The sequence below is a fragment of the Borostomias antarcticus genome (assembly GCF_949987555.1).
Source record: "Borostomias antarcticus genome assembly, chromosome: 25".
NCBI lineage: Eukaryota > Metazoa > Chordata > Actinopteri > Stomiiformes > Stomiidae > Borostomias > Borostomias antarcticus.
Window position 1 is genome coordinate 4,594,504 of NC_140258.1, and position 24,211 is coordinate 4,618,714.

The window sequence follows — 24,211 nt, forward strand, 5'->3', positions numbered from 1 at the left end:
GCTGGCAAATCCAACCTCGTCACAGAGTACTTGTCCAGAGCCATCGTGGGGACGGTACAGCTGGGCCTCCACTACTCCCATATGGCAGCGGACCAAAACACAGACCCGGGCTACGTCTGGAAGATGACCAAGGCACTACACTCCTGTGTGACGTCTCTCATACAATCAACACTCTCAACTGACATAGTCTAATCTAATCTTAGGCCTACTGCCCCCTCTCATGGCTTCACCTACCTCCTCGTTGCTCTGGTGGACAGGACGACCCACTGGCCAGAAGCCATACCACGCATGTCTACAAAGTCCACTGACTTAGCCCGGGCGTTCATCGGGACATGGGTCATCTGCTTCGACACCACGTCTGGCCTCTCCTCTGATCACTGCCCAAAGTTCACATCAGAACTCTGGAACACTGTGGCTAAGGCACCACTGCCTACCACTCACCACTCGCTACTTACACCTCTGCAAACAGTTCCATCAATCTGTGAAGGCTGCCCTTCAGGCCAGCCTGACGGACTGCAACTGGATCAACAAGCTCCCGTGAGTCGCGCTGGGCCTCAGAATCGCCCCCAAAGAGGATCTCCACTCGCCTGTGGTCAGTGAGATATGTGTTCATTCGCCACAACACTCACCGAGGCCCCCCCCCCCCGCGCCACTGGACGGAGCAGTGGAAATGTGTTCTGTAGAGTGACGAATCACTAGCCTCTGACAACTTCCATTGTAAAGAAATTTGAATCGGATGTAAATCTTGATCTTGCTCAATACTTGAGCGATCTGTGAAATTATGGTGTCTATATTTCAGATTGATGTTAGACATATCAGAAATAGGGCTAAATGTCCAAAATAGAACACTACCTCTTTAACCAATCCACGAATTCATGATTAAACCAAAAATATTCACGTCTAATGATCAGATTATGCATTTTGCATTTCAACACTGAAGAGCTCTTCAATTTGCCTAGCAGTCAGATAAATATGAAGCCCATTATGAAAGTGTAGTGGATGTTTTGCTGCAAGGGCACATTGACATTCTGAAGAGTACCGAGCAGATGAAGTGGCTTAGTTACATGAACAACTGGTCGCTGTCCTTCTACAATTTGAAAGGTAATGATTTCATAGGTTACCAATAATGACCTCCATTCACAAGCAATATATATAATTTTGCTTTTATCACAGCAAAATTAACAGATCAGTTACCATAACATAATTCCAAGGTAAAGTGTGGGACAGAGATGGGCCTTACTTCACTCATGGCTAAGCCTTATAAGAAACAGGTCGATAAATAGAATAGAACATTACATAACAAAATTGGCCAATCTCTGTTTGCAGCAGTCAAGTCCATGCTGGGCTGTATCGAAGCACTTCCTTTCAGAACACACTTTTCAGTAAGCAATTGTTTTGCAGGTGTCCTTGTGTGCAAGACCATTCCCTTTGTCCAGACTACAACTGTGGTGACTGGAATATTCACCATGACGTGCGTCGCTCTGGAGAGGTGTCAGGGGATAGTCCATCCGCTCAACATGAAGAGACATTACACTCCACAGATGGCCTACATGATGCTAGCTATGGAGGGGAAAACCTGTTGTCCCTATTTGATCCCATAAGCTCCCAGCGCAAATAGAGGACTCGTCAATGTATCTCCACAGAACCCTCAGAGAGTTCCAAGGTCGCTGTGTCTATAAAGCTCAGCATGTCAGAAAGGGTCAGGTGATTATGAGAATTGAAACAGAATAGAACACAAGCCTTTGTACTGCTAAATTGTCAATGGTATCACCACAGTCTATTCCCTCTCCTTCTTAGGCAGTTCTGTCCAACAATCGTGTTTGTTATGCATAATGCACTTGGAGGCTGGGCTGATCGGATGACTCCGCAAGGCATTCATTATAAGCTTTACTCCCCATCACCACAGTTAACATTCTCTGTGAGGTGATGGATTTTACAATATATAAACATAAAAACACCCATATTGGCCTAACTACCTACCTACTTGGATGGAATAAGTAGATGAGGATCCATTTGATAGACTGCTAGACTATGGATTGTAAATTGCCAGACTGGGGACCTTATAAAGTCTAGCTGCATACATACAGTAGGACTGGAATCGATTGGTGCTGATAAGATATTCTAAGGACAAGCGATAACAAGAATTCCAATGTACCTGTACCTGTAGTAGCTAGTAGGCCTACTTGTTATATACTGTATGGCGAAATAAACTTTCTATTCTATTCTATTCATGACAACCTGGCACCCAGACTTAATCTTCTATTTCTTGAACCAGTCATAATATAGGATGAGATAGATAGGAGAATCAAAGCCTCAGTCCAGGCCAGTAGGAGATGGTGTAATACGGCCTCATTGACTACAGCAAAATTTGCACGAAATCAAGGTAAATCTCGTAACACACAATATTGTAAGTTGTACCTGTACCCTGTAGGTCAAGTATGACTTCCTCTATGACATCCATCAGGTGTGTTGCCAGGAGCACTGGCGTTCAGTGACACATAGACAGCTCTACTCCACCTTCATCCTGGTGGTTCAGTGACACATAGACAGCTCTACTCCACCTTCATCCTGGTGGCTTTGTCTCTGCTCCCCCTGGCTGCCATGCTCATCCTCTACACTCGCATCACCACTGAGCTCTGGATCCCAAAACATGTCGGAGGCGCCTCTGTCCTCGTCACCAGGGCCGGACTAGGTGAATATTTCATGCCGGGAAATGTATCCCCAGTCGGGCCACGAGCCGAGCCGCGGAAGCCAGGAAGGTTCTCCAGGCGTGCATGCTGGCCTAGAACACACATGTTGATGAATTCTAAGAGTTTTGATCATCTTACATAATAATGAGAAGCTACTCTCTGTTGGCCTGTCTGTCCATATTTTTTTCTTGTTCCCTATATGTGGCGTGATGCTCATAAGAGGAAGAAGAGAGCCATCAAGATGATGGTCACCATTGTTGAATATGGTTGATTTTCATAGAAATGCCTTTTAATATGATCCTGTTAGCTATTTCCTAATTATGATGATTGACCTCTGAGTATGGCTGTCGGCTTGAGTTTTCGGTAAGCAACGGTGTCCCTCTTCCATTAACTTATGAGATAAAGACATTCCATGGCTGGTACACTCTGGGCCAAACACCATTGTTGTGGTTAGAGATAAAGGCCTGGGCGCCGAGGCGGCGTAGGTTAATGGGACAAAACAAGGCCACAGAAGAGACCAGAGAGACAGTCTTATAGGAGAAGAGACGAGGGAGGGGGGACACTCAAACCACATAAGAACGTTGCAACGAGACCAATACTTTGATTTGGGTCCAGACAGCATACAGAGAGGTCAACTGTACATTAGGCCATGCCATCGTCCGTTTGTATGTCAAACCTTCTGTAATAAACCGCTTTTGCTCGAGGCTCAAATCCCGTGTTGGAGAGATTCATTTGGAATACACCTGAAAAGGAGACACTGGACTGTGTGGTATTGTGTGAGATTGGGGGCCGTCTTTTATTGAAATCAAAACACAACGCAGAGCTGAAATAAGGACAATAATAAAAGACAACGAAATTCATCACCATCGTGCTCTTCACGGTGTGCTGGGCTCCGTTACATAGGCTACGGTACACATGCTGACAGAATAGGCCTACGCTAAGTCTCCTGTTGTCAAACACATGATCTGAGGGTTTCATGTGGAATCAGTGGAGTTAGAAGGGAGCTGAAGATAGACTTAACACATAAATCTAGTCCACCGAATCCATGTTTCTTTTAATCCGTAGACTACCTGGATAACAGGTATGATGACATCACAGTCAACATGATCGTCGCCATAGTGCCATTGGCTTGTCCCACTCCTTCATCAACCCCATCATCTACGCCTTCATGAATAAGAACTTCAAAAAGAACAACGTCGCCAACTTCTCTCAGTGCTGTAGGAAGCACCGGCAGAGGAGTTGTGAATGAGTCCACTCTACAAGTTCATTTCACCAAACCTGCCCGGCGAGAGGCCCCTCTGGAGGACGTGTCCATTATGCAGACCAAGACCAGGGCTGCGTTCCGAATCGCATACTTCTACTTCTTACTACCAGTACCTACTACAGCTGCCCTTAGAAAGTATGTACTTTGCAAGCAGTAGGCATCCAATTGGGACATACTACCCTGTCATAACATTGCGCCTTGAAATTTGCCCACATCCATCGCTGTCCATAACGCGACATTCGTCTACAGCTGTCATGACTCGCACATGTGATGCAAATTTCCACTGCGCACAGGATTGTGGGTCAGAATAGCCAGAAAAGCCTGCTGGCTTGCATACTGCAAAATACGACCGGATGTAGTAGGACATCCTGGTATTTTTGCCATACTGCATGTGGCATACTATGTTTTGGGACATACTACATCCTGTTTTGGCATACTATATAGTAGGGTAGTATGCGATTCGGAACGCAGCCCAGGTCTTTCATGGAGGAGAGCATCTCTATAGAAGGTTTTCACGGCCCGTCATCAGTCAGCTATGTTGGAGGTTGAAGCTACTGAATAGCTAGCTAGATAGATAGATCAATAGACAGGTAGACCTATCTATCTAGTCGTTAGTCTAAACCTGAGCTTACACCTCCAACCTGGCCGGCCGTGAAAACCCTCTATTGTTACATGTGAACCACAGGCATGATTGCGTGTGTATTTTTGTACATAAGAAAGGCATAATCTTATGTGATTGAATAGCCGATTGTATCTAAGAATTCACATAATTGTTTATTATTTATGAAGTACTTGTTTATTATTTATGAAGTTTGCCCTCTGACATTATTGTATAATAAATATAATGAAATAAAAGTGAAGCATATTTTATGGACTATTAGCCTAAATTGGACTGTCTAGTGACAGACATTTGCATTTGGTTATGTTATATAGGCTAATAGATTTTCAATATGGGGAGAGCCGGGTCAAAAGTCGCACGGGACGAAAGTCGCGTTCACATTCTCCAGAATGACTGGACCTGCAATCACGTGGTTATATTACCGTGTACGAGCTCCGTTCAAATTCTGGGCGCAATCGCAGCATATTTGACAGAGATATCGATTTCTGGAGGCTGTTAGCCTTGGTCTTGCATCTTCTGGTGTAGATGCCCCCCAAGCCGCTTCTACCATGAATCGTGATACGGTTTCTGCTCTGCCTCTGTGCTCTTGAGCAAGATTGTTTTCCCCATAAGTGGTGGACAACAAAAGTTATTCTATTCTGTTCCACCGGTCTTCTTGGAGCTGACCAATGTTACAGTATGGTCATAATTCATTAACAACTGTAACCTAAATCCATTCAGTATTTATGTCACAATCATACATTTACAAGTCTGCTCTAAACATATTTTACATCAGGCAAGAGATAAGGTGCACATTTTGTATTCAGGCATCTCATTGGCTGCCCGCGGGTCCTTCCTCCTTTTCTACATCCCTGAGAGAGGCTGACGCCAAGATGGTGAGTCTTGTGGTGTAAATTGTATAATAAATCCGTATTTATCACCACCATCACTTCATCTAAGTACAATTCTTGAACCGCTGATGTGGTTTCAAGATATACTTTGTTGAAATACTCCAATATTAAAATGGTAAGATTCCTTATAAGCTGTTAACCAACTCGGAAAAAAACAATGGCCTAGTAGCATACCGCTCCGATGCTCAGGCACCCTGGCTAGCTGGTTAGTTGAAGCATGTTGGTTATGGGAGATTATGTCCGACTAATAATTGAAGTGGCTCCCACGAAGTTGGCTAAAAACTTATCTAGTTGGCAAGCTTCATCGGGTGGCGAATAAAATAAACTAGAACTAGCTAGATAACCTAGGTAGCTTGCTTGCTAACTCTTGACTACAAATTTGCTTAACCAGAATGTTCATATTGTAAAATAACTTGGTTGTTTTTGATATCTACTGTGGATATACACATTGCAAGGCACTGGGCCATTTGTGTGCTTTCGTGATAACTCGGGTATTGTTAGTAAAGCTTGTCAGCATGTGTAGCTAGCTAGTGGTGTCATGTTAGATTGACCAGCTACTTACTAGCCTCCAGGTGTTGTGAATGACCTGCTCTTCCATCACAGTTTCAAGTTGTCAGGACATAAAGACTGCTGCTGTTCACGTTACAACATTTGTAGCAGGCTTTATTTTAATGTGAGTGTAACTATTGGAATATTGTGTTTGTAACGTCTCACAATGTGATGCTATATAATCCACTGATCTGTTTGCAGAACGACACAGTGACGATCAGGACCCGGAAGTTCATGACGAACCGGCTGCTTCAGAGGAAGCAAATGGTGAGCTGAGATGCCTCTTGGGCTCTTAATCATATGACTGTCTAGTAAGAAACGTTTCTGACCAGGAGGATTCTGGCATTAATGCTCGTCTGTCTCTCTAGGTTGTTGATGTCCTGCATCCAGGCAAGGCGACAGTCCCCAAGACTGAGATCAGGGAAAAACTTGCAAAAATGTACAAGACCACTCCCGACGTGGTGTTCGTCTTTGGCTTCAGGACCCAGTTCGGCGGTGGAAAGACGACAGGCTTCGCCATGGTCTACGACTCTCTAGACTACGCTAAGAAGAACGAGCCCAAGCACAGACTGGCCAGAGTGAGCGAACACTGAATGGATAACCTGTATACAGCACTATTAACACCGCTGGCAAATAACACCTAGTTAAAGGCCTTTTCATTAGATTCCTAGGTGTAGAAACATACCTTTTTACATGTTGGTAAGTTGTTATGGCAGTGGATGACTTCCAAAGCAGTGAACAACCATCTTGAGAAACATGGGTGCATCATTCAGGCAGCTCTTGCAGTAAAGATAATTTGAGTGATATAAATAATTCCTTGACATGGGACATGCAGATATTGAACAGATGGTTTTATGATGGAGCATATTAACATGCTGAGTAGCAGAATGGGAACACTCAAAGGTCACTCATGGATTCAAATTGCTGTTGGTAAAAAAAAGTGTTTCTGTTCCCACAGCATGGTCTCTATGAAAAAAAGAAGTCGTCCAGAAAACAGCGCAAGGAACGCAAGAACAGAATGAAGAAAGTACGAGGAACCAAGAAGGCCAGTGTGGGCGCAGCTGGCAAAAAGGTAACACGTCTGCATCCCTCGTACCCAGATTTAAACCACCGTCTTGGAGAGCTTCCTCTTCTGCCCACTCTTCCATGTGCACTGGAGGATGAGTGATCATCTGTTGAATGCTTACTAGGATACTACTTCAAGATGCTTTCAGTGCACGTGAAAGAGCAGACCAAGTAAACCTGATGAACATGGAATGCTCTTGTTTTCCCAATTAGCCTTGTTCATTACTTCCTCTAGTTTAGCTTTTGCATTACTATTTCTATGTATTCATTTTCTCAATTTTTCCACTTATCAATTGTTCTTCTGGACTGTAGAAGGTAAATTTGTTTATTATAAGTAGACTAACGTCTGCAGCAATGTGCAGGAGTGGTGGTTCCAGCTAACCCCTCAGATAAGATACACCCCTGTTCTTACCATTTACAACCAATCCTACCACAAAGTTGTGGTTTTTGGATGTAGCATCCATGCGGATTGTCGAGCACCCATTAATTCATGATACTCATTTTGGGTTAGTTATAAATTAACTCTAATGGTTTCTTTGATTCTCTAAAACCTTATTCATTTGGTCATTAGTATCCAAAGTCACCAAGATTTGATCTCTGATAGGCTTGACACAACAGGCTTGACACCACAGGCCGTAGCATTACAGGAAGGGCCGTTATTGTTAGATCGCTCCATTCACCTCAGTGGCTTTATTTATGTTTATTTTTTAAGAGATACAATCTATACAGCCCAATGTAATTCAGAGATCTATTCTTGGGAGTTAAGTGAACACAAGTCAGGGGTTTAATGTTACTTTCCATCTTTTTGCTTTTATTTTGCTTCCCATGGATTTCTTTTGCAGAAATGAGGTGTCAGTTTCAGGTATAGATGCAGAATGGGCATGGTGTGCTATTGTGTTGAACATGGGATCTCATGTCCTTATAGACGTGTACCTCTGCATGTCTCGCCCTAGTCTCCCCACAGCCTCACCTTTACCTGTCTTTCCAATATTCAGACACCTTTCTTACCTAATCCTCGTGTCTCCAGACCCCTTGCCCTGTCAGTGTTAGGCGGTTCTTTCCCCTAAACCCACTCTGATTGGTGCTAATTCAGAATGAGTATAACTGTTAATTCATGGATTAGCTAATATCACTTTTGGATTAGCTAACTTCTACAGATTGTTTACTTTGAGGTATGTTAAGGGAAGCAAATGTTTAAGAACCCATGTAACCAATAATTAAATCCATAAACCACTGACTGGGGCAAATGAGCTGAATGTCCACTGTGACAACTTAACTTGACATGTCTGGTGTTGGTGACAAGGCTCTTCAGGACCCACGGCCCCTTCCCTCCCAATCTCTAGTTGATCAATTTAATCCACTAAGTTATTGGAAACAATTTACAGCTACCGTTGCCCTTTCCATTCTACAGTAACACTTAGATCCCAGGTGTAGTTTTTGACCTGTGGAACTGTTTGCCCTCTAGAATACCCTCTTTGAGTAAGATGTTACACAGTAGATGGTACCCGTGTCCTTGTTGTTGCTGTGCCAACGTCTTTTTTTCTGTGTTCCCACAGTGAGACCGGTGAACCAGGGATGGACTTCGTGCTCAAGATGTTCTTGTATGTTGTCATCCAATAAACCTTTTTGGGGGAAAACATTTTGAAAATGATCCTGTCCCCTTTGTCTATTCAAAGGTGAAGTTTGGTATATAGCATCATAAACCATGTTATGCGTCTGTTTACAATCATATAATGGTCCATATTTTGACAAACGGCATTCTTGGGATGTATTGCTCATGTCACAGCACAGTGGATCTGTATATAAACCCACCATCACTACTAAAGTAAGTACTAAACCCACCATAACTACTAAAGACGGGGACTCTCGGCGGTCGCTGTTTTGGTGGTCGCTGGTGTTTTTTTAAATTTACATTTAAAGGGGTAGTTTGGAATTTTGTACATGGTCTACTTTGCAATCGTGGTTGGATGTGTTCTAAAGAGTTGTGATAATAGAACAAGACCAGGGTCTAGATTATTTTTTCATCTATTTCCAACCAGCAATCCGGACTGGAAGAAGCTTTGTGTTTGCTCAGAGCATTTTGCACAAGATTATTTTTGAAAGAATGTAAATGACAACCCTAACTATGAGAATTTCTGAAGGATACGGCCATTCCATCAATCGGCATCACACAGAGAACCAAGTAGAACACTGATACCCATGACTTTAAGTGACTTATGTTTTTAGGTGGATATGGTTCTGGATCTTGGTTTGTCCTGAAGTAATTATCCTCTCTCATTAAAGGACATGGCCAAGATTTTGGGAAATACGCTTGTTTTCCATCTTCCCTGGGGGGAGACGAGCAGTAAGAAGCATTTTCAACTCTGCGTGCAATATGGAGTGGCGAGACATGGACCAATTAGCCTAGTTTAGCGGCCTTCACTGGTACCAGGTTAGGCCGATTAGCCTACTTTTCAAAAATATTTGGAAAATATTTACTTTAAAAATATTTGAAAATTTTCGAAATAACCCCCCAATACAACTCCAAAACTATTCTGTTTAGAGTTTTTAATGTGTGTATTTACCATATTGAGTGATCTTTTGAATCTTTAATTAAATTTTTTGCATTTGTAATTAAAACATTTTTGTTTTCTAAGCAGAAATACTCAGAACTATATATATATATATTTTTTTAGAACCAGTTGTAGGGATTACACGCATCACTCCAAACGCGTAGCATTGTGACTAGCTAGGTATCGAGGTAAACAAACCAACCATATGGTTGTATGCATAGACATATATACGTGTATGTATTAATATCCAATCCAACGAGCGAGGTGGATATCATCAGCTCGCACATAGTAGCCTAGTCTGGGGTCTGTCTCGTTCACATAGTAGCCTAGTCTGGGGCCTGTCTCTGTCTCGTTCGCAGTTGATTCGCCGGTCAAGAGCGGAAGCGCGATGACGCATCGCATAATCATCCGGTCTGGACCGGAAGAAGAACAGTTGTAATGTTTTTACTGTAGGCTGGTGAAGTTTAGAGTAGATAACATTCGCGATGGCATTACCAGGCATAACACCGACGAAAATTGTAAAAGAAGATGCGAGGAGAACTACTGGTTAAAGGACAATGCTCGTTTTTGACAACCTGGACCTTATTTACGACATATTATAAGAAGTTTGACTCAACGAGATCCCTTTGGTGTAGTTCGGAGGCCTGTAGAAGAAATGTAAAATCCAGCGCGAGCCAGTATATCCATGTAATGGCGGTGATCGGGGCACCGAGAATGCAGTTTCTCAAAATCTATTTTCGGCCGCTAAACGGTTGTTTTCATCAATCAGATTGGATGAATCGGCAGTTGACATTCCTCAACGCCAGCCATTGTTGTTTTCAAATACGGGTTCTTTAGCCTCTGTAATATGATCTTTACACGCCTTTCCCCACTTGCTCCAGCACGCATGCGCACAGGCTACACTCGCGGCTCACATTCTCTGCGCCTCGACCGGATTGTTGGTTCCTAGAGTATAGTCGTCGTCATTCGTCAGCAATGGTTCGTTTTTGCGTGTACCCAAATTGTCCAAACAAAATGACTAACTGGACAAAGCAAAGCTTCCACAGGCTTCCTTTGCTCTCCACGGACGTCCTAAAGCTCTGGCTTGTAGCACTGAAAAAGGACCCCAACACCCCAGAGGAAGCATTGAGGCTGGCCGATCATCGGGTATGCAGTCTGCACTTTGCTGCCGAGGATTTTTTTCCAGGCAGACAAAAACCACATGGGACACAGAAAGCGCAGCGTCTCCGCCTCAGGAAGAATGCCATCCCAAAGGTTGCAGAAGGCACAGCAGACACAATGGAGGTAAAGCATTTCTCTTGAGGCTTAGTGGAATTATGTTATTAGGCTATAATGTGAGCTCATCGATTGGTGTTATATGTCAACAAAGTAGCAATATAACGTTAAAATAAAGCAAGCGGAAGTATGAGCCGGAAGAAGGGGCGGGCTTAAGGCAGTGAAGTAAATAGATACCAGACTCTTCTTCCCGAGGAGAGAGTGAAGTAAATAGAGACCAGAGGAGAGACTTCTTCTCCCCGAGGAGAGACTGGTGACGCGAGGTTACGCACATGGTTAGATGCTACAATAGACTAGCTCGTATCTAGATACACCGTCCATAACTTTATAAACATGGTTCAGTGTGTTGTAAAGAGCTGTAATAACAGGCAGTCGAGGCCAGGGTATCACGGGTCGTTCCATAGGTTTCCAAAGGACCCGGAGCGGGCGAAGCTATGGCTACTTGCTTTGAACACGGATCCCAACACACAGAGGGAGATGATCAATAAGCAGCGTATTTGCATAGATCATTTTGCACAATATGACCGATACAAAAAAATGGATAGAAACCGAACCATGGCAGTGTTTCTAACGGATACAGCCATCCCATCCATCCGCATCGCACTGAGAAGTGAACCGGCTGCGGTAAGTGTTGTGTTATGGTTTCATCTAGCCCCGTTGTGACTTAAGATGATTCTCCATCTTAATTGTGATCACTCAACGTGGTAAATACACATTAAAAACTATAAACAGAATTAAAAACTATAAACAGTTTTGGAGTTGTATTGGGGGGTTATTTCGTGACATTTGTAAAGTAGGCTAATCGGCCTAACCTGGTACCAGTGAATGCCACTAAGCTAGGCTAATCGGTCCAGGTCTCACTCCATATTGCACGCAGAGTTGAACATGCTTCATACTGCTTGTCTAACCCCAGGGGAGATGGAAAACAAGCGTATTTCCCAAAATCTTGGCCATGTTTTCGGCTATGATCAGCAGTCGGGTTAGCTGTCACATGGTTTTGTTGACGGAAGTTACAACGGGGCTTTCGATGGGTTGCGTGCAAGAAAATACTTCTGCTTATATCCGCTTCGAAAATGACAGTCTAATTTATTTATACACATGGTAAATACACAAGTCACAACATGTAAATAAGAACGCTGTGGAGTTGTAGTAAAGTGTATGTCCTCACTTCTGAAGAACGGACGACGCGGATCTCTGCTTTCTACGCACAAAGAAGGGTAGGCTACGTCTGTGGAGGAAGATGCCTAATAAGCGAATTTCCCCCAAAAGTCAGGATGTTCCTATTAACTCAGTTTTTCAAGTGAAGATGCCACAAAGTCTACGTTACAGAAAGGTCTTGCATGTCTGCCAAAAATGCCATCGTGCGCCGTACGTGGTTATCCGATAAATATGCCACACGTTTGTTATGACAAAGTTCGCGTTTGTTCGAAACACTTCAAGCCAGTGGACTTCCAAATAGACTTCAGTGCCGAATTACTGAGAACTAAACCGAAGAATGTGCTCGTCCAGTGTGCGGTACCGTCGGTCTTCCCATGGACGAGCGGCTGGAAGCGACCATCGGCTGGTGAAGGTGACGTATTGTAACCCCAGTATTGTAACCCCAGTTGTGGAGCGGAGCCCCATAGGGGGGCGCTAGCGCTCCTATTGGTAACCCATGTTGGCATGCCAACAACCAATCTGAAGATAAAAATGTACTCCTTATCGCCTTAACCAATCACAAATGCCCCACCTTACTACAAAGGTGGCTACACCCACGACGCTGAAGTTATGGCGCGTTCCAGGCAACCCGTAACTCGTGTTTTTCCGACCTCCTACACGTGAAAATGCTCTGGAATGGCAGTCAAACCCGTAACCTCCCACCCGTTAACTCGTACAGATCGATGTACTCCCAGTTGCGCTCTCTGAAGTAACACAGTCCTCTAAGCAAGATGGCAGCCCCCATGGGTATGGCGACAAAGATAACTTTAGAGCAACGTAAAGTAAATTTGTACGTTGTAATCAAAATAACACATAACGATTATGCACTACAACCTGCTATGTGTATGTAATGATGCCCAAATATGTTGGCAAGAGATAGCTAGTGCTAGCTAGCTAACATTAAGGTAAACCTGAACGTGACCATGCAAATGGCGAAAAATCGATGATGTCAATAAATAAAATGTAACGTACAATTTCTTAGCATAGCGAAATTAGGCATACAATGTTTAGCTTGTCAGCTCTGACAATGTGTCAAATCTCAATCTTTTACCATATCGGCTTGTTTACATTTATCCAGAATGCCACGCATTCAGACAGTTTGCCTGGAACGCTATGAAGTCGTGAGTCGTGACTTGAAGTCGTAACTTACGAGCTCAAAATCCTATCTGGAACGCGGCATTAGAACCCGTTTATCAGAACTCGTTTGGAATTATCCGGTCCACCTTAAAAAAAAGGTTCAAATCGGGATTGAATCAAGATTAAAACTACCCCAAATTCCACGGGTTCTATGCTACACAGTGGTAGTCGTATTAATACATCCATGGTGGTAGTAGACCCCCTCGCGGTCTGACTCGTGGAGTTTCAAGAGATTGATATGCCATTTCAAAATAAAAGCCTTCTAAAATCTCCAAAACTGCTTAAATCAGGAATATATCAGGACTAAAAGAAAAACTACCCAAGTTGCCACAGGTTCTATGCTACACAGTGGTAAAAGACTCCCTTGTGGTCTGACTTGTGGAGTTAAAAGAAATTCTGATGTGCCATTTCAAAATAAAAGCCTTAAGTATAAAAAACTGCTTAAAACAGGATTAAATCAGGATTAAAAGAAAACTACCCAAGATGCCAAGGTTCTATGCTACAGAGTGGTAGTGGGTAGTTTTCTTTTAATCCTGATTTAAGCAGTTTGAGACTTTAGAAGGCTTTTATTTTGAAATGGCACATCAGAATCTCTTGAAACTCCACGAGTCAGACCAAGAAGGGGTCTACTGGCACTGTGTAGCATCTTGGGTAGTTTTCTTTTAATCCTGATTTAAGTAGTTTTTGAGACTTTAGAAGGCTTTTATTTTGGAATGGCACATCAGAATCTCATGAAATTCCACAACTCAGACCCAGAGGGGGTCTACTACCACTGTGTAGCATAGAACCCGTGGCATCTTGGATAGTTCTCTTTTAATCCTGATTCAAGCAGTTTTTTAGACTTTAGAAGGCTTTTATTTTGAAATGGCACACCAGAATCTCGTGAAACTCCACGAGTCAGACTGGGGGGGGGGGGTCTACTACCACTGTGTAGTATAGAACCCGTGACATTTTGGGTAGTTTTCTTTTAATCTTGATTCAATCCCGATTTGAACCTTTTGTTTTTTAAAGGTGGACCGGATAATTCTAAACGGGTTCTGAGAAACGGGTTCTAACTTCAGCGTCGTGCTACACCCCAGCAATCTGCTCTCCCAAACTAAGTCAGACGAGCTAGAAAGCTAGAGGCAGGGCCCGGCAAAAAACCCTATGGGGCTCCGCTCCACTCGTAGAACTGGGGTTACAATACGTAACCTTCATTCTACATCGTGGAGCTATGCCCCATAGGGGGGCGCTAGCGCTCCTATTGGTGACAGGCGGAGCCCCAGCGATGCCCACAATGTACGCGGGCCCGGCCGACATAAAAACATCAACCCACTGGAGGCTAGGGAGTACACAAGCACCACACAGTAGTAAAGTGCAACTCCCTCCACCCGAACCCCAACGGAGGGACGGTCATGCAATAAGACGGGCGGACGAGGCGAAGGACCACAAACGGAACGCAAGGGTCCACTGGTGTCAACCAGGAGCTAAAAACCAAAGGCCGCGCACCCCGCACAGGGGGCGGAACAATGGTCAAGCTGCATAAAACATGCATGTAAAGTTGGCCGGGAAGTTCCCATTAGCACAGTCCCGACCAACACAGCCACGCCATCTCAGCGCGTGGACCCAGCAGCGACACTCAGGACAGAGTCTGCCAGGGAGCCAGGTGGCACATCCAGTAGATAGTAGCAGATAAAAGGTGACGGCGACGCCCAGGACGCCGCAGCACAGATATTCTCCACATACACCCCCTGAAAGAGCGCCACTGAAGCGGCAACTCCCCTGAAAGAGCGCCACTGAAGCGGCAACTCCTCTAGTGGAGTGAGCGCGCACCCGGCCAGGCAAAGGGCGGCCTGCCGCGGTATACGCAGCAGAGATGCCCTCAAAAAGCCAGCGAGAGAGGCGCTGCTTGGAAAGGGGGTAGACTGGCTTGCCCGCGCCGTAGCATACGAGCAGCTGAGGCACAGTTCTGGAAGAGGCTGTGCGTCTAATGTAAACCGAGAGCGCACGGACCGGGCACAAGAGATGCAACCGCGCGCCCTCCACCGAGCAGTGAGGAGGAGGAGAAAAGGCGCACAGCTCCAGAGGCCTAGCACTATAAGAGTGCCTAACCACCTTGGGCAGGAAAACCGGGTTGGGCCTCAGAACGGCCTTACTGCCGTCCCCAGTGATGGTGAGGCAGCCCGTCTGCGTCGACAGCGCACACAGATCACTCACTCGCTTACCCGAGGATAATGCGAGGAGCAATGCCGTTTTGATCGACAGCCATCTGAGATCAACCTGCTCCAAAGGCTCGAACGGCACCTTGCACAGTGCGTCCAAAACCAGAGACAGATCCCACTGGGGGGCCAAGGCTCTGACAGGTGGTCTAAGCCGGACCACACCCGTCAAAAAACACCTGACCAGAGGGTGAGCAAAGACCGTAGTCCTAGCAAACCCCTCATGGCGTGCTGAAATAGCAGCCGCATACACCCTAATGGTGGAGGCAGCAAGTCCCAGGTCCAACAGATGTTGTAGGTAGGAGAGCACTGACTCAACTGAGCAGGTCTCCGGGTCTACATCTTAATCATCACACCAGCGCATGAAAGACTCCCACTTTCCAGAGTACAGCTTAGAAGTAGAGCCAGCACGCGCGCTCTGAATAGTGCTGATCACAGCCGCGGAGAGACCCCTCCGAGCTAACCTATGAGGGAGTTTTATCAAAACATTGATTCAAAAATAAATAGTAGCCTTACAATTAATATTAAAATGGCAACAATAAATATTAAAATACACACACACAAACACAATCATTGCATATTAACATTGAGCATTTTAATAATAATAATGAAGGTGTCAATTTGAGTGTTAAGTGGCTGAAGTTGAGGTCCCGAGACATCAGCTAGTCCTCCACGTTCTCCTGTGCCCACTTGTGCTCCACAATCTCCAGGGCGTCCCACTCCTGGTCTCACTTGGCAGACTTCAGAATTCGACGTTTGTACATCGCCGCCAAACGTAATTTCTAGACGGCATCATACAACATAACAGTTACAGTAGGCTATGATGAAAATAACGTATATGCGTGGAGGCGCTCGGGCAGTGAGCATTGAGCAATTCCCCTGCGCGCCCCTGTCCTCATCAGAGCACACTTCCATTTACTCGGCAGGATACCCTCACGCCAGATCTTATTAAACAACCGCAAGACGACATTCAAACCTACCTCCGGCAAGTGCCTAAACATGGCGTAGCACACCTGGTCCTGACCCGGAGCTGTATACCCACAACCCCTCAAGGCCAACCTCAACTCCCACAGTGTAAATTCCAGGTTCCAGGCCGAACCCCCATCACAGTCCAATTTCTGAGCGACGTCAGCATTATCCCTGAGGATCTCCGCCTGCCGTTGCCTATGAATCTCATCCAGGTGGTCCCCACTATGGACACTAGCAAACTGTCGGCCCAACAGCTCTGCCTTGTCAAAATTAGACGCCACTGCAGAGCCCCCATCAATTAACACCGGCACCCTAACATCTGCCCTCTTCCCACTCATCTTCCTGATCATGGACCAGACGCCACCCAAAGCCACACCTCTGCCTATGGAGGAGCAGAACCGCCTTCATGCTTCCTTCTTAGCGGCTTTAATTACCCTCCGTGCCCGAGTCTTCTTCCTCTGATAATCATCCAGGTTATCTCGGCACCAGCGCCGTCGAACGAGCCTAAATGCACGGTTACGTGCCTTTGCTGCTGTGCACTCCTTAGTCCACCAGGGAAGAGAAGACTAATCAATCTGAGACGGGTTATCAACACGATGGGCCAACTTACTGTGAATCTGATCAACCGTGACGTCATCAATCCCAAGAAGCTCAGCCGCCGTAGTAATAATATTAATAATAATAATAACTTTATTTTATATTATAGCGCCTTTCATGGGACCCAAGGTCGCTTTACAAACATATCAGGAAATCAACAATCGAAAAAGAAAGCACAGACAACATACTATCTCTTGATACTATCATTCTTAGACGTGATCTGCAGAGCTACATTCACCGTCTTGCACATGAAGGCTACAAAATCGACCTTGTCCACTACCAAAGTACACCCAGTCATCGCCGCACACGGGTGGCTATCACGCACGCACGCACCGGCCCTCAGCGGTCCCGCCCCACCACAGGCGCTGCACTGGGCCTGGCCAGTTCACTGCTCTTCACATAAGTGCATCAGCATAAGAAACATGGGGAGTTTCGCAGCCGGCGCAGACTTCCCATACTCATGTTCCCCACCACATTTCGCACATCTCAGTTTCCCTCTACAGACACCGCAGTATGGCCCATCCTCTGACACTTAAAACACCGCAGAGGATCGGGAACAAACTGAACCGAACAAAGTACCTCACATAACCCACACAGCACAGCCTCAAACTCTAGGACTACAGAGAGGCTGTCCGACCGAGCCGTCTGAAGTCTCCTAGCCTTCACCACCTCCACCGCACGCTGAAGCTCCTCCATAGAAACATCCAGCAGCACACCAGAGACAACACCTGGCCGCAGCCCCAGGCACATGAGCACTAATCCTAGCCCCACACAGTGTGGTCAAGCCAAGGAACTCATCCCTCTGCACCCGATCCCTAGCAAACACCAAGAGCCTCCCGTTGCTCATAAACCAAGTAAATCTGATCCTACCCATCTCCTTCTCAATAGCCTTCGTAAGCTTCCTAAGCGTCCCTTCGTAAGCAGCCTACGCCAACGGCCTATGTTACAGATTCGCCTCACTTGTAAACAACAGTCGAGCGGAAGTAAAGGCTACAACGAAAAGCCTCAGCCTGGCATGGTTAGCACGCATGTGGGAAATCAAAACAAAGGCGAAAAAAGACTGATCCAAACAAAACGAGAGAGGCAGATAAAAAGAAAAATCGCAGGTATGAGGTGCTGTGTGCCTCGTTGCGATTCCAGACACTCCGCATATGCTCTTGAACAGGTTCATTTCCACTGCTTTCCTACCGATCTGGACTTAGATAAGTTATGGCTGCGTGCTCCTCACCACCCCCGAACAATCGACGCGCAATTTACGTGTTTGCAGTTTACATTTTTTGGAAACGCATTATTACAATCCAACTGGGTACAAACCCAGACTCATGCCCGGTGTTCTGTGACTGATTTCCGCATGTTAATACACCAAAATCTGTGACCACCGAAATGTGTGACCGAACTGCTGGAACTGCTGTCTCCGCGACCCGACCCCAAATAAGCGGATGACGATGGATGGATGGGTGTTGTATGGCCTGACAAACTTTACATGTGTGTTTTTCCGGAACACTAGTAGTGGACCTGGTGTGACGGTAGTACTCTCGTCTGCGTTTCTCGTTCGTTTGACCCATGTTAAGGGGTGTCCAGGGCGGGCCGTGAACCTGCAAGTCAGATGTGCAAACAGCTATGCCAAGAGAGATATCCCTATCGGCAGGTTCGTTGGCACCTCCTTTATACTAGGGGAGTGCGTTTCACCAGCTACTCGTTACCACAACCTCGGAGGACACTCACTCCACAAGGGTTTACGAGGACTGACGATTCACTCGGTTACCCTGGCACATTGTCTCTCTCTGCGTCCTCCACCCTGTTGAAGACAGAAACTGTTGCCTTTTCCATCGATACCGTTCCATCGAAAATCGTTCCATCTGATCAAGGTCATTTGACATCATTTGTGGAGTTTTTGGTTTTCTGAAAGTGTGAAAGCTAGGCCCAGTGAACATTGAGGGAAGAAAAAACACATTCATTGTAAAATACTGCAGATTTGGGAATTAAACAAAGCTGGTTGCTAATCGCAGAAGTGCTCCTTCAGTGAAATTAAGGTCTCTGTTTGATGTTCATGGTAGACAGACCACAAATATGGCTAAATGTCCAAAATGCCACACTACCCCTTTAATATTCAAATACAGCTTCCCCCTTTGAATGGTATGGGAGACACTGACTTGTGTTTTATAGAGATGTTTTCTTTTATGCAGGATGACAACTCCAATGCTGGCCAGGCGAATGACACAGTCCTTTACCAACAGCCCAATAGACAGTATGTGGTAAGTCAAGTGCAGTACTTGATTTCTAGCCCGAGTATGTCTTTCTGCTCCTCTATCTCTTTCTTCCTCATTCCCCGTCCATGTTCACGTCTCTACTACCTTGTCTCTGTCCACCTGTTTGCATTTTAATGATAGGTGTTTGTCTTTTCTTGTATTTTTACACAGGATGAAAAATCCAGTTCTGCCCAGCCCATAATCTTGAACAGTCAACCTGTTTCAAGCAACAGAAAGAAAGATGTGGTTGGCCTGTGTGCAGTCCCAACCTGCTGTAACCGAATTGAAGAGTGGAGCATGGTCACTTTTCATCCTCTTCCATTTGATGACCCAGAGACACTGAAGTTGTGGCTTGTTGTTCTCCAACAAGATGTAGACACTCCAATAGAAACGCTTCGTACAGCTGACCTACGAGTATGTGGCGGCCATTTTTCGGATGATGATTATGATCGAGCGAACAAGAGAGAGATTAAAACCCCTGCTAAATACCCTGCCCTGAAGAGAAACAAGGGCTGGAGAACCTGCCTGAAGAAAACGGCTGTTCCCGTCGCAGTGCCACGGTGTCAACAACAATGTACCCAAGAAGGAGGAGCTGGGGTAATAATAATTACCTTTTGTCTTACAGTTTTCTCAGTTAATAGTAGCTACAGTGGGCTCCAAAATAACTGGCACCCCTGACAATATAACAACAATTAACAATATAAAAAAACAGCAGTATAATTATAGAGAAACATAAATATGATCATGTGATAAATACTGTACAGGGCTGTACATTGCGACATATATGTCGCACTTGCTATGAAAAAAAAATTCTGTGCGATTAATTTATTTGCCCTGTAGCACGCGTGTGACAGACAGCGAGCCGCTTGTATGTAACGTTAGCGTTTTTTTTCCATGTTGAAGCCGGGAGGACGAGTGAGGTGAAATGAAGTGAGAGCAGTCAGGTAGGCTAGCCTATAGCTTCCCCCGGACCAGGAAACTAGCCTATAGCTTCCCCCGGACCAGGAAACTAGCCTATAGCTTCCCCTGGACCAGTAAACTAGCCTATAGCTTCCCCCCGGACCAGTAAACTCTGTTCGGGCAAGTGCCTCATGCAGTTGTCTGATCGGACAAGTAAAAAATAGCCTGTTAGTTGAAGTGTGATAAATATGTAACATTATCTAAAAAGCGGAGCCTCTTACGCGCTGCTGTCTGTCAGTCAGCAAGCATAATTTGTCAAGGAGACTGCCCACACCATAAGCGCGAGTTCCTACAACATGCGAATCAGAGGCGCTGCCCTGACTGACTGACTGAGCGACCGTCTTTTTGGCTAGCTGAACCGAAAGTTTAACGACGCTAGCTTGCGTTAATGTTCCTCCAGCCACCTAAAAGTGCCAGTCAAAGCAACAGCAAATGCAACGAAATATCAGTTAAGCGTAGCCTAATCTAGCCTATTATTTATGTAGGATATGTAAAAAACAAAAACAAAATGGCAGTGATTGTGGTAGGAGAAGACAGGACCAGCACAGAGTGGAGGGACAGGTGAGAGAGGAGAGGAGGAGAAGGAAGGGGACAGGGCAGGATGAGAGATTAGAAAGAGTGATGATTTAGAAGGAATGAGTATGCAGTTAAGCATCAATGGGCATCAAACACAAATTTTGTTATTTTCATTCTTTAAAAATTACCAGAATACAGGAAACTAGGTCTCAGAAACTTTTTTGGGGAAGGACGCCCAGACCCCCGCTTTGGTATAGAAATCCTCCTTATTTTGTCTGTCTTCAGCTTGGCACCACCACACCAAGAGATCAATTCCACAGGAAACACTGGTTCCTTGTTCAGATCATAGAGAAAAACCCAAACAAACGAGCAAAGGAAAAAGATGTTGAAATTATTAATGAAAAAGAAAGATAACCCAAATCATGAAGACACCGCAAAATCAAAAGCCGGGAAAACCTAAAGATGCTTGTCTGAAAACATTTGTTATTATTTCATATTGTATTCGTACAGTAACATCCCTTTCCGGATGGTTTTAAGTGATGAACTGCATAACTTGTGTTCAGTAGAGGTGATAATGGACATTTTATACCTGTGCTACAACTTTCTGGCTCTGTGCTACAGAACTCTGTGCTACAGAACTATCAGCCCCTGTAGCACCAGTGCTATGTGCTAAAAAAAGTTAATGTACAGCCCTGCTGTACTATATTAATGTTCCATTGGAACCAACCTAAATAATTTACATTAAATTAAAAATCTATTTAATCCAAATCAAGGTTTCACAACTAATGACACCCTTAAAGATTATTGTAAATGCATCTACCAAAAATAGACCAGGTATTAAATTCCACTTAAGTTCATCTAAGTCTTAAGGAAGTATGTATATTTAGCCATTACATCACTTACTGTTTCACTTTGGTATAAAAATGAGGCACCACGCAAGCATTATCCCTTTGTCATCGAACACCATGAGGAAAACAAAAGCACTGCAGTTGAAAAGAGACAGGTGGTCGTAGACCTTCATAAATCTGGTAATGGCTTAAAGAAGACCCACAAACGATTGAATATACCACTGAGCACTGTGTAGAAGAATTATTTGATCTAAAGTAAAAAGATTTGCCAAAGTTCGCTCTAAAAGAGGTTTAGTCTGGTTTATTGAGAAAACATACGAGTGCGAGGACTTCCAGGATAACGCACGTGAGTGGCATCCAGCAGAAGTGGAGTAGGCTTGTCTTGCGCCGCCTTATATTCAAGCAATACACAGGTATGACGCTTCCAGGGATGTGATTGGCTAACCCATCTGTACACGTCATAATAAATGGCATGCATCATCAACAATGGTCAAGAGTTGAGACAGATATGAGAAAAGGCGGTAAATCTTGCAGGGACAATGGAACAAAGAATGGTTATTCTGGAGCAGACAACATCTAGGTGTCTCGACCTCCTGGAGAGGTCATCCAGTCATAAATGAGGTTAGCACAGTTTGGGGAAGGTTGAGGGAGGTGGTGAAACTGAAACTACAATTTCTATGACAACTGTCAGGGCAATTCGATTATTCAAAAGATATGGAAGGGTTGAAAACCTCATTGGTAGAGAACGCAACTGCATGTTGTACCCCAGGATACTGGGGGGGAGGATGGTGAAAGAAATGACAAAATCCACAAGAATCACAAAGAATTGCAAACCTTGGTGGCATCTTGGGTTACCAGGTTTCAAAAAGTATTGTACAATCAGATACCACTTCCACAACCACAGGGTTTGTGCTCACCAAAACACACAGAAGGAAACGCTTGGAATTTGCACATACAGCATCGGCATGTTTGACATCAACAAAGATGCAAACAAGGAGAGGCACCTCATACCCACAGTGAAATATGGTGGTGGGTCAGTGATGTTTTGGGGCTGTTTTCCAGTCAATTCTGCAGCCCACTGTAATTGCAGGCTTGAACTTAACTGAAAACTTGGTTTGCAAAGGATGGAAATATTGATGGAAATATAAATTTTTTCTCTGAAACAATTTCCATGGGAACTTAAGCTCAGAACTTTTGTCTTATCACGAAGGAACCCCCCCCCCCCTCCCCCCCAAAAAAACACAAAAACAATCCTTCCCTGCCAAAACTGTTAAAACTACAAGAAAGGGGGACTAAGACTGATTTGATGACAAAATATTAAAGAAAAAATTTGACTAATCACTATATAGAAATGCCCCTTATTTCCAAAAGGTTCCTGAAAACTTCCATTGAAATGTGTTCTGATTGTGCTGGAATTCTGCAATCCTTCTGAAAATCAAATACTTATGACCTACTTTTATACTTTCTTATTTTTTTTTATTTTTTTTTACAGATAGAGAGAACAGTTCAGCAAACTGCTTCAGTGATTGGCAGACCGCACACCGGTCTTACTCAAAGGAAAGCTCCAGTAAAGAAAACCAAACGAGTTTCAGGTCTCTTTAAAAATAAAAGGCGTTCGAGGTTCGCTCTACAGGAGGTTACAGTGAACCTGGACTGTCTGCTGCAGTTGTTCAGGACATGTGGCCAGTGTAGGGGAGACTGTGTGACTGATATAGAAGGGGATAGGAGGTGCTTCACAGTGGTTCAAAGATGCCAAAACTGTCATCATCTCAACACATGGAACAGCCAACCACGCAAGATCTCTGAAACAGTCATAGAAAGTGGGAACAGCATTCAGGTGTGTATTCATCTCTTTATAAAGCAGACGTATAACAATGTCTGCCACTGTGCTTTTGGACATTACAATGTTACACATTATTGCACAATGTGTTGCACAAATAGTTGACAATACCATGTAACAGGATCTGTGCTGTGATTAGCAGCCAAGAGTTTTGAAGCATGTTTTCTGTCCCTCTGCTCAGGCTAAGGAGTTGGCATCTCTATCTTGTGACGTGAGAGAAGAGGACCAGGCATGGACAGGTGCTCTGATGATTGTGGAGAAGGAAGAGGTGACTGACGATGAGACAAACACAGCCCCCAGCCGGGAGCAGGATCATGTAGGTGGAGGAGAGGAGGGAAGTAACGAGGCAGCGAAGGAGAGTGAAATGATTGGACTAGAGATGAGTAGAGACTGCAAGGTGGAGGTGGAGAAAGAAGATGAGGAAGAAGCAGCCATGGAGGAGAAAGAGGGCGAGGAGCGGGAGGAGGGGGACTGGGATGAGAATTTGAACATGAATGAAGATGGTGATGAGGAGGAGGAGGAAGAAGAGGATGATGATGATGATGAAGAGTGGGAGATAGAGGAGGGGGACAATGATGAGTCTGAAATGGAGGAGGGAGAGGGAGAGGAGGGGGAGGAGGAGGAGGAAGAGGTACAGGTACCGAAGAGGAAAAGAGGTGTCAAAAAGGAGATTCAGTTTGGGAAGCATGGAAAAGTTCCAACTAAACTGTTAGGTCAGAGGGTACTTTGTCCAGAATGTGGAGTCCTCTACTCGAGTCAGACTCACCGGTGTGATCCACGGAAGAAGTTTCAATGC

General features: G+C 44.8%; 3 protein-coding genes across 3 annotated transcripts; all 3 read left to right on the forward strand.

Annotated features, from left to right (window-relative positions):
• Positions 1 to 1,046: 1,046 nt before the first annotated feature.
• Positions 1,047 to 2,961, forward strand: qrfpra (pyroglutamylated RFamide peptide receptor a; the record flags this gene model as incomplete). The annotated part of the gene is made up of 4 exons (XM_084458742.1): positions 1,047 to 1,101; positions 1,402 to 1,578; positions 2,537 to 2,715; positions 2,911 to 2,961. 4 exons carry the CDS (start codon positions 1,047 to 1,049, stop codon positions 2,959 to 2,961), a joined length of 462 nt encoding a protein of 153 aa, XP_084314868.1.
• A 2,422-nt stretch (positions 2,962 to 5,383) lies between these two features.
• On the forward strand, positions 5,384 to 8,716 carry rps24 (ribosomal protein S24). The gene is made up of 5 exons (XM_084458797.1): positions 5,384 to 5,448; positions 6,214 to 6,279; positions 6,381 to 6,590; positions 6,971 to 7,084; positions 8,634 to 8,716. Exons 1-5 carry the CDS (start codon positions 5,446 to 5,448, stop codon positions 8,634 to 8,636), a joined length of 396 nt encoding a protein of 131 aa, XP_084314923.1. The 5' UTR covers positions 5,384 to 5,445; the 3' UTR covers positions 8,637 to 8,716.
• Positions 8,717 to 10,580: 1,864 nt separating this feature from the next.
• LOC311325926 (uncharacterized protein) lies at positions 10,581 to 23,991 on the forward strand (the record flags this gene model as incomplete). The annotated part of the gene is made up of 6 exons (XM_084458743.1): positions 10,581 to 10,913; positions 19,189 to 19,257; positions 19,423 to 19,848; positions 23,068 to 23,412; positions 23,597 to 23,918; positions 23,981 to 23,991. Exons 1-6 carry the CDS (start codon positions 10,605 to 10,607, stop codon positions 23,989 to 23,991), a joined length of 1,482 nt encoding a protein of 493 aa, XP_084314869.1. The 5' UTR covers positions 10,581 to 10,604.
• Between the last annotated feature and the right edge of the window lie 220 nt (positions 23,992 to 24,211).